This window comes from Mizuhopecten yessoensis, unplaced genomic scaffold (assembly GCF_002113885.1).
Source record: "Mizuhopecten yessoensis strain PY_sf001 unplaced genomic scaffold, ASM211388v2 scaffold923, whole genome shotgun sequence".
NCBI classification, from domain to species: Eukaryota; Metazoa; Mollusca; class Bivalvia; order Pectinida; family Pectinidae; genus Mizuhopecten; species Mizuhopecten yessoensis.
The window spans coordinates 469,233-480,385 of record NW_018403789.1 but is presented as its reverse complement, the minus strand read 5'-3'; the positions used below and the strand labels follow the sequence as shown (position 1 = coordinate 480,385).

Sequence of the window (11,153 nt, the reverse complement as noted above, 5' to 3'; positions counted from 1 at the left end):
AACGAACTGAACCTAGGTGGATACTTGGGTGTAATTCTAACTGTAACCACTATGTTACCTAGTAACCACTGTATTAAGTTACCTGTGTTACCTAGTAACCACTGTACCAGGCTACCTGTGTTACCTAGTAACCACTGTACCAGGGCCTGTGTTACCTAGTAACCACTGTACCAAGTTACCTGTGTTATCTAGTAATCACTGTACCAAGCTACCTGTGTAACCTAGTAACCACTGAACCAAGTTACCTGTGTTATCTAGTAACCACTGTACCAAGCTACCTGTGTAACCTAGTAACCACTGTACCAGGGACCTGTGTTACCTAGTAACCACTGTACCAGGCTACCTGTGTTATCTACTAACCACTGTACCAAGCTACCTGTGTAACCTAGTAACCACTGTACCAGGGACCTGATGTTACCTTGTAACCACTGTACCAGGGATTTGTTTTACCTGGAGACCACTGTACCAAGTTACCTGTGTTGTCTAATAACCACTGTACCAAATTACCTGTGTTACCTAGTAACCACTGAACCAAGTTACCTGTGCTATTTAGTAACCACTGTACTAAGTTACCTGTGCTGCCTGGTAACCACTGAACCAGGGACCTGTGTTACCTGGTAACCACTATACCAAGCTACATGTGTTACCTAGTAACCACTGTACCAGGCTACATGTGTTAACTTGTAACCACTGTACTAAGTTACCTGTGCTACCTGGTAACCACTGAACCAGGGACCTGTGTTACCTAGTAACCACTGTACCAGAGACCTGTGTTACCTAGTCACCACTGTACCAGGCTACATGTGTTACCTAGTAACCACTGTACCAGGCTACATGTGTTAACTTGTAACCACTGTACTAAGTTACCTGTGCTACCTGGTAACCATTGAACCAGGGACCTGTGTTACCTAATAACCACTGTACCAGGGACCTGTATTACCTAGTAAACACTGTACCAGGCTACATGTGTTACCTAGTAACCACTGTACCAGGTTACATGTGTTAACTTGTAACCACTGTACCAGTCTACCTGTATTATCTAGTAACCACTGTACCAGGGACCTGTGTTACCTAGTAACCACTGTACCAGGGACCTGTATTACCTAGAAACCACTGTACCAAGCTATATGTGTTACCTAGTGACCACTGTACCAAGGTACCTGTGTATCCTAGTAACCACTGTACAAGGCTACCTGTTTTACCTAGTCACCACTGTACCAAGTTACATGTGTTACCTAGTGACCACTGTACCAAGTTACCTGTGTTACCTAGTAACCACTGTACAAGGCTACCTATGTTACCTAGTTATCACTGTACCAAGCTACATATGTCACCTAGTAACCACTGTACCAGGCTACATGTGTTACCTAGTAACCACTGTACCAGGTTACATGTGTTAACTTGTAACCACTGTACCAGTCTACCTGTGTTATCTAGTAACCACTGTACTAAGTTACCTGTGTTTCCTAGTAACCACTGTACCAAGCTACATGTGTTACCTAGTGACCACTGTACCAAGTTACCTGTGTTACCTAGTAACCACTGTACAAGGCTACCTGTTTTACCTAGTAACCACTGTACCAAGCTAACTGTATGACCTACTAATCACTGTAGTCTACCTGTGTAACCTAATGACCAATGTACAAGGCTACCTATGTTACCTAGTTATCACTGTACCGAGCTACATATGTCACCTAGTAACCACTGTACCAGGTTACATGTGTTACCTAGTAACAACTGTACCAGGCTACTTGTAAGCCTAGGAACCACTGTACCAGGGACCTGTGTTACCTAGTAACCACTGTACCAGTCTACATGTGTTACCTAGTAACCACTGTACCAGGTTACCTGTGTTAACTAGTAATTACTGTACCACTCTACCTGTGTTAACTTGTAACCACTGTACCACTCTACCTGTGTTACCTAGTAACCACTGTATCAGGTAACCTATGTTACCTTGTAACCACTGTACCAGGTTACATGCGTACCTAGTTACCACTGTACTAGTCTACCTGTGTTAACTAGTCACTACTGTACCAGTCTTCATGTGTTACCTAGTAACCACTCTACCTGGCTACCTCTGTTACCTAGTAACTAATATACCAGTCTACCTGTGTTACCTAGTAACCACTGTACCAGCCTACCTGTGTTACCTATAGTAACCAATGTACCAGTCTACCTGTGTTACCTACGTATATACCAACCTGTGTACCTCTATTACCTAGTAACCACTGTACCAGGCTACCTGTGTTACCTAGTAACCACTGTACCATGCTACCTGCGTTACCTAGTAACCAATGTACCAGCCTACCTGTGTTAACTAGTCACTACTGTACCAGGCTACCTATGGTTGTTGTTCCTTCCTACTCAGAGCAGGGCTAGAACATTGGTTTTAAAACCACTATCAAGTAGAACTACTTGTTTCCAATTTGAATAGTCCACCTGCAAATTCAACTATCCCAATATCAGTGTAAAATTTTGACTTGTCAATGGGGTTAGTGGCTTTTAGTCCAGCTAGAGATTTCACTAGTCTTAGACTATAGGGCTACCATTATTTTCTAGCTCTGTAGAGGAACATCACTCTTATTAGGTCACCTGAGCTTTGCTCAAGTGACCTATTCCGATCACTTTCCGTCCGTCGTCGTCCGTAAACTTTTTACATTTTCAACTTCTTCTCAAGAACCAGCGGATGGAAATTTTTCAAACTTGGTCAGAATCATCCTTGGTAGATGAGGCTACAAATATGTAAATTTGGGATTCCTACCCCAACCCCTGGGGCCAGGGCGGGGCCCCAAAGGGAAAATTTACCAATATTTCAAAAATCTTCTTCTCAAGACTCAGAGGTACTTCAGTCATTTTCTCTGCATGGATGGAAAGGTCGTCATGGGCTTTATTAGCTCACCGGGTCTGAAGGACCAAGGTGAGCTTATGCCATACCGTGGCATCCGTCGTCCGTCGGTCCGTACGTCAACAATTTCTTTAAACGACTTCTTCTTCTTAACCACTGATTGGAATTCAACTAAATTTGACTTGAAGCATCCTCAGGTGGTGTGGATTCAAAATTGTACAAATGGTTGGGCTGACCCCCCAGGCGGCTGAGAGGCATACAAAGGGGGTCAATTTGGCTATTTTGCTTTAAGCGACTTCTTCTCTGGAACTAAGCAATGGATATCAACCATATTTGACTGGAAGCATCCCTAGGTAGTGGAGCTTCAAAAGTGTACAAATGGTGGGTCTGACCCCTAGGGGGCTGAGGTGCGGGGCCAAAAGGGGGCAATTTGGCTATATTGCTACAAACGACTTCTTCTGTAGAACTATGCACTGGATATCAATCATATTTTATCAAAACCATTCATGGTAGGCAGGGATTCAAAAATGTACAAATGTTGTGGCTGACCCCCCAGGGGGCTGAGGGGCGGGGCCAAAAAGGGTTATGTGACTATACTGCTTTAAGTGACTTCTTCTGTAGAGTTAAGTAATGGATATCAACCATATTTGACTGGAAGCATCCCTAGGTAGTGAGGATTCAAAATTGTACAAATAGTGTGGCTGACCCCCAGGGGGCTGAGGGGCGGGGCCAAAAAGGGTTATGTGACTATACTGCTTTAAGTGACTTCTTCTGTAGAATTAAGTAATGGATATCAACCATATTTGACTGGAAGCATCCCTAGGTAGTGAGGATTCAAAATTGTACAAATAGTGTGGCTGACCCCCAGGGGGCTGAGGGGCGGGGCCAAAAAGGGTTATGTGACTATACTGCTTTAAGTGACTTCTTCTGTAGAACTAAGTAATGGANTTAAGTAAAGGATATCAACCATATTTGATCGGAAGCATCCCTAGGTAGTGAGGATTCAAAATTGTACAAATGATGTGGATGACCCCCCATGGGGGCTGAGGGGCGGCGCCAAAAGGGGGCAATTTGGCTATATTGATTTAAGCGACTTCTCTAGAATTAGGAGATATATATCAACCATATTTGACTGAAAGTATCCCTAGGTAGTGGAGATTCAAAATTGTACAAATGGTGGGGCTGACCCCCCGGGCTAAGGGGTGGGGCCAAAAAAGGTTTATTACTTAGAAATGGTTTAGATCGCCACCATATAACCATATATACAATTGCTGAGTATAAAGAGAAGAATGCATATTTGCTTCCAGGATGTCCCTAGAGTCTGGCCCCACCCTATGAGACATAGTCCCACGGTCATAACTTTGAAACAGTTGAGATCCCCACCCCAAAACTATATATATAAATACTGGGCATAAAGAGACGAATGTAGTCATGATATTAGAATAGACCCTGGGGTCTAACCAAACCCCTAGGGAACTAGTTTCTTAGTCACAGCTTGGAAATAGTTGAGATCCCTACTCTATAACCATATATACAATTGCTGAATATAAAGAGATGAATGCACATACAATGTATGCTTCCAGGATGGCTTTGGGGTTTGNAAAATAGTTGAGATCCCTACCCTATAACCATATATACAATTGCTGAATATAAAGAGATAAATGCACATACAATGTATGCTTCCAGGATGGCTTTGGGGTTTGCCCCACCCTTGGAGACTTAACCCCTGGGTCATAACTTCGAAATGGTTAAGATTCTCACCCCAAAACTATATATACAATTGTTGGACATAAAGAGACGAATGCAGTCATGATATTAGAATTGACCCCAGGGTCTGCCCCACCCTTGCAGACTTAACCCGTGGGTCATAACTTTGAAACGGTTGAGATCCCCACCCCAAAACTATAAATACGAATGCTGGGCAAAAAGAGACTAGCCACAACCCTAGGGACCTAGTTTCTGAGTCGCAGCTTCGAAACAGTTGAGATCCCCACCCCATAACCATACATTAAATTGCTGGTCATGACAAATCTAATACAGATATGCTACAAGGATTTGCCTTGAGGTCTGGCATATTCCCTTGCCCTTGGATCTCATTTGGAGAATATTTTGCCATGATTGCTTAGATATCCAGATGAGCGATACAGGACCTTTGGGCCTCTTGTTTAAATTGTAAATTTCAGGACCCCCAAGCTATCCGTTCTCCCTTGGGGAGGGGGTAAAGTTTACTATAGTTTATATAGGGAAACAACACTTTTGGGTATATTTTGACAATTTTCTGTAGGAAATTATTCTTACTTGGTGAGAATTATCCTTGGAGGAAGATGGTTTTAAATTATAAATTTGGGATTCCTACCCCAACCCCTGGGACCAGGGCGGGGCCCCAAAAGGGAAAATTAACCAATATTTCAAAAATCTTCTTCTCAAGACTCAGAGGGGTACTACAGTCATTTTCTCTGCATGGATGGAAAGATCATCATGCGCTTTATTTAAATTTTATAAATTTCAGGACCCACGGGCCATCCCTTCTCCCTGTGGGAGGGGGTAAAGTTTACTATAGTTTATATAGGGAAATAACACTTTTGGGTATATTTTATCCATTTTCAGCAGAAAGTTATTCAAACTTGGTCAGAATCATTTTTGGTGGATGAGGGTATTACATTGTAAAATTAGAATTCCTGCCCCATCCCCAGGTGCCAGGGCGGGGCCCCAAAGGAAACATTTACCTATATTTTAAAATTCTTATCCTTTGATGACATGACAAGTATTGTATTTCACTTAGTTTACATGCTGGTTTCCACATCACATCTAAACAATGAAATAAAGCTACCAGTACCTATGATATAACTCAGGTGACCGCTAAGGCCCTTGGGCCTCTTGTAAAAACTTCCATTTCCACCATTAAGTTTCATTGTGTAGCAAACTGGACACAATTTGGGGTACTGCTTTCCATTCCATTGTCTGGTGGATAAGATGTTTTAACTTTATTTCCTATTGTTAAGTATATGGACCAAAATATTCTATAAATTTGTTTAGACATTTTGTGACATGCTGAAATAATTCAGAAATAATAGCATCGAAATGTTTAAAGTACTATTAAAATCTCAAAAGTATTAAGAATTCTAAAAAAAGTGGTGAATAAAAAATGTGCCAAGGGTGTGACCTGGAAGTCATATGTGTAACAGAATGACTTAACATCAGATAAATATTGTTACTTAACAGAAATTTAAATATCATGGTGTGTCTTACCATTTGAACCTCACACAATCACAATTGGATTTACCATTGTTTGAATATGCTGGTCAGTACTACCGTAATAAATAATAATATAGGTCCTCAAAAATATCTGTGCTGATGAAAGATTTTTGTTGATCTTTTACAGAACCGTGGGATTTGACGTTCTGAGATATTTATATGACTTTGTGTAGAATGTGTTGGGCATCAATACTACGTCTCAACACCAGGTGGCACTACTCTGACTTGTTACTGGGGATACCGCAGGATCGTGACTCCTCGGCTGAGCCTACTTGCCCGTCAAAGGATGAATGAGTAAACAAGAAAAAACGGTTGGTGATGTAAAGAGACCATATGACATGGAAATGCGCAGATTTTCTTGTTTTGTTTACATGTTTATCTGTGAAGAAATGCGCAGATTTTCTTGTTTTGTTTACACGTTTATCTGTGAAAACACAAATTACAAATTTCATAACGTCAAAGGCCATTTAGGATGGGTGACAAAGACGTCTGTGATACTAGTGGGCAATTGGCATTTTGCCTTTACTCAAGGATTAAAAGCTTCGCAGAAGAAGAAATGTTCAACAGGTTCTGACTTTTTAACAGGTACAAGTGTAAACATTGTTTCAATATAGCAAGTGAACTTGGATGCTCTCTTGAAAAACTGCAGAAAACATTGTGTAAATGAAGGAGATGAAAGGTCAGCAGTTTGCCAATACAAACAAGTTACAAAGGTCAGTTTGCCAATACAAACAAGTTACAAAGGTCGGCCATTCTTTCCTAGTGGTATGAATTGAAATAGAAAATGAAACTCCATGCATTTTGGAAAATTCTTCTTTCTACTGCTTTAATTTGTCAGGTTAATAAAATTGATGTATTTTGAAACATGACGTGTTCATTGTTACAGAAATAAAATTATTTGTAAAATTGTTTTATTGACTTCTTTTTTTTTATTTTACAAAGTCATGGATACTGCGAGCAGTCATTTTCACAGCGTTATTTTTAGAGTAAATTGAATCGTAGAACTTTACACTAGACCTAACAGGTTTGAATTGATATTAGTGATATGTGGATGGTGGGACAACCTCATTTAATTAGTGGTTTCTGCAGCCTGAACAGTGGTGGCTGAATAGTTGGACAACCAGGTTGGATGGTGGGACAACCAAATAAGTGGTGGCTGTGGAGTAGACCAACTAGATTAATGGTGGCTTGATTAGTAGGACAACCAGATTAGTGGTGGCTGGATAGTGGAACAATCATATAATTGGTAGCTAGATAGTGGGACAACTAGATTAATGGTGGCTGGATAGTAGGACAAACATGTAAGTTGTAGCTAGATAGTGGGACAACTAGATTAGTGGTTGCTGGATATTGTGACAACCAGATTAGTGGTGGCTGGATAGTGAAACAATCATATAATTGGTAGCTAGATAGTGGGACAACTAGATTAGTGATGGCTGGATAGTAGGACAACCATATTAGTGATGGATGTAGGGTAAAAAACCTGACAAATGGTGGCTGGATAGTGGGACAACTAGATCAATAATGGCTGGATAGTGGAACAATCATGTAAGTGGTAGCTAGATAGTGGGACAACTAGATTAATGGTGGCTGGATAGTGGAACAATCATGTAAGTAGTAGCTGGATAGTAGGACAACTAGATTAATGGTGGCTTGACTGTAGGACAACTAGATTAGTGATGGCTGGATAGTGGGACAACTAAATTAATGGTGGCTTGACAGTAGGACAACTAGATTAGTGATGGCTGGATAGTGGGACAACTAGATTAATGATGGCTGGATAGTAGGACAACTAGATAAATGTTGGCTGGATAGTGGAACAATCATATAAGTGGTAGCTGGTTAGTGAAACAACCGTAAAAGTGATGGCTGTATAGAAGGACAACCAGATTAGTGATGGCTGTTGAGTAAACCAACCAGATTAATGGTACCACGATAGTAGGACAACTAGATTAATGGTGACTGGACAGTAGGACAACTAGATTAATGTTGGCTGGATTAGTAGACCCACCAGATTGTGCTGGCCTGATTGAGAAGGCTTGTGTTAGAGTACAAACAGCTGTTACCTCAAAAATACACTTCATATATAACCTGTTTATGTTGGCAACCTGTTGAATCCAACCAGTTTGTTAGATCTTAGGGTGTCAGACTAGACAGGTTTCACAATGAATTTAAGTAGTTGATGCATGTTAAGATATGAAATCACAGATTTTATAATAAGACATTAACTGAATTACCCATCATATAATGTTAATCAGGATATCACACTCAAACATTGCAGGTTCGACCAGTTAGAATAGCTTAAATTGAGGGTATGTATTGGTTTGCAGTCCAATATGTAATTGCTTTCATCCATTTGGCAAAATACCAATATTTCCACAGGTGCAATTTTTTTTAATTTTTAATTTTTTTAATTATCTGCTATGTATGTGAAAAACATTTGTTATCCAACAAAAAAACATTAAATTTTCTGATTTGTATGACTTACATTTGGTGAGTGAAATTTACTGAACGTATCTCTCCAAATGTGTGCCAAATAGGTTGCTGTGATCTCATGATATTTACTTAATAGCGTTTGTTGACAGCATCATTGGCAGTTCTTTTTGTTCAGTCCTTTAAAATCTTACATCGCTTGACTGCTTGTGAGGTGTGAAAGATAAATGTTCAGTAAACATGGATAGATTTTAAGGATCCCTGTACCACTGCCTAAAACTGTAACTAAGTGTAGCTTTGATAAATATTTCTGAAAAGAAAACCATACCTTAAGTGGCTTTTATAGGAAATACATGCATGTAATAGATATGGAAAATAGAAATCAACAACAGTGTTCTGAGTGTAAAAATTAACCGGTTCCGGATTTGAACCCTTGGCTTCAGATTGATATACTATCGCTCTAACTGATTGAGCTACTACCTGGTCGACAGAGGTGGCTGTATTTAGCCAAAGTATACTACAGTTATATCCAAAGTTAAGGGTTGAGTTACTGTATATAGAGAAAACCACAGTGCAGTGGGACAGGGATCCTTAAGGTCTGCCCAGGACGAAGCACTGAAGCTAGGGTTAGCTGACTTCACATGCTTATGCACTTTGATGAATAGGAAATGTTGAATGACTTTAATATGTGACCTTGACTTTGGTGATCTCTGTTAAGTTTTCATTCATCATATTCAAAATGTCAAAATCTGAGTATTTGAAAACCAAAATAAACAAAATGAAACTTCTCTGATCAAACTTTGGACCTATCAAATGCAAATCATACACTTTATCAATGTTGCTAACCAGAAATTCTAAATCCACACCGAAATGGCAGATGAATAACTTGACAGGGGAAATGACTCTTGGCCAGAAAGCTGCATTGACCTTCATTGTCTATAAAAAAGGAATGATAGTGAAAGTTGAAAAAACAGTTTCAAGGGGAAGTTTTCTTCTGATAATAACTTTCACAGTGGAACTTGCCTTTACATTAAGTAAAGAACTATTACAGGATTCTAGCCATGGAATTGGACTTTTATATATTAATTGTGTGGTAAGTTTAAAACTCCTTTAGAGATGCTGGATAAATATTTATGCAATACTGTCAAAAATTATAATCTTTAATAAATAGCAAAATTAATTAATATTACAATATTCTGTTTTTAGCTCATCTGCCAAAAGGGCAAGTGAGCTTATACCATGGTGCAGTGTTCATCGTCCGTCCGTCAGTCCGATGTCAACTTTTTACTTTAAACAACTTCTTCTCAATAACCAATTCGCCATGCTAAGATGAAGGGCTACAAAGTTTGTTCAAATAAATGACCTTGACCCACTTTCAAGGTCACAAGGGTCAAATATGTTTAAAACCTTTAAACAACTTTTTCTGAATAACCAAAATGCCCAGGGTGATGANTGGGCCTCTTGTCTTCTGATAATAACTTTCACAGTGGAACTTGCCTTTACATGAAGTAAAGAACTATTACAGGATTCTAGCCATGGAATTATATATATATTAATTGTGTGGTAAGTTTAAAACTCCTTTAGAGATGCTGGATAAATATTAATGCAATAATGTCAAAAATTATAATCTTTAATAAATAGCAAAATTAATTGATATTACAATATTCTGTTTTCAGCTCATCTGCCAAAAGGGCAAGTGAGCTTATACCATAGTGCAGTGTTCATCGTCCGTCCGTCAGTCCGATGTCAACTTTTTACTTTAAACAACTTCTTCTCAATAACCAATTCGCCATGCTAAGATGAAGGGCTACAAAGTTTGTTCAAATAAATGACCTTGACCCACTTTCAAGGTCACAAGGGTCAAATATGTTTAAAACCTTTAAACAACTTTTTCTGAATAACCAAAATGCCCAGGGTGATGATATTTGGCCAGTAGCATGCTGGGATGAAGGGCTACCAAGTTTGTTCAAATGAATGACCGTCATCCATTTTCAAGGTCACAGTTGTCAACTATGTTTTAAACCTTTAAAAAAACTTATTCTGAATAATCAAGATGCCTACAGTATTGATATTTGGCCAGTAACATGCTGGGATGAAGGGCTACCATGTTTGTTCAAATGAATGTCCTTGACTTATATTCAAGGTCACAGGGGTCAAATATGTTGAAATCTTTAAACAACTTCTTCTGAATAACCAATTTGCCTAGGGTAATTATATTTGGCCAGTAACATGCAGGGATGAATGGCTACTGGGCAGGTTGTTCAAATGAATGACCTTGACCTATATTCAAAGTCACAGGGGTCCAATTTGTTTAAAACCTTTAAACAACTTCTTCCGAATAACCAAGAGGCCTAGGGTAACAAGAGGCCCAATCGGCCTGCATCGCTCTCCTGGTATAAATCTCACACTTGTAACCTTAAAAGTGATCTAAAATAAAGCTACAGGCAAAATAAAATATCAGTATTTATGATTAAAATTCATTCAAAAGAACCTGTTATTTTTTTTTTTAAACATTTCACCCCTGTGATTGAAAGTCGAACAAAGTCATATGTTGAACAAATTTTATAGCCTTTCATCTCAGGATGCAACTTGTAAAGTATCAACATCCTGGGACCCA

General features: G+C 39.4%; 1 protein-coding gene across 1 annotated transcript in view; it reads left to right on the top strand.

The window, feature by feature from the left end:
• The window catches only part of LOC110455402 (origin recognition complex subunit 5-like), a 46,974-nt gene extending 39,974 nt beyond the window's left edge, over window positions 1-7,000 (top strand). Inside the window, exon 15 of the mRNA XM_021505519.1 lies at window positions 6,231-7,000. Within this exon, the coding sequence (XP_021361194.1) occupies window positions 6,231-6,276 (46 nt within the window). The 3' untranslated portion in view covers window positions 6,277-7,000. The remainder of the gene's footprint in view (window positions 1-6,230) is intronic.
• The last annotated feature ends 4,153 nt before the right edge of the window (window positions 7,001-11,153 follow it).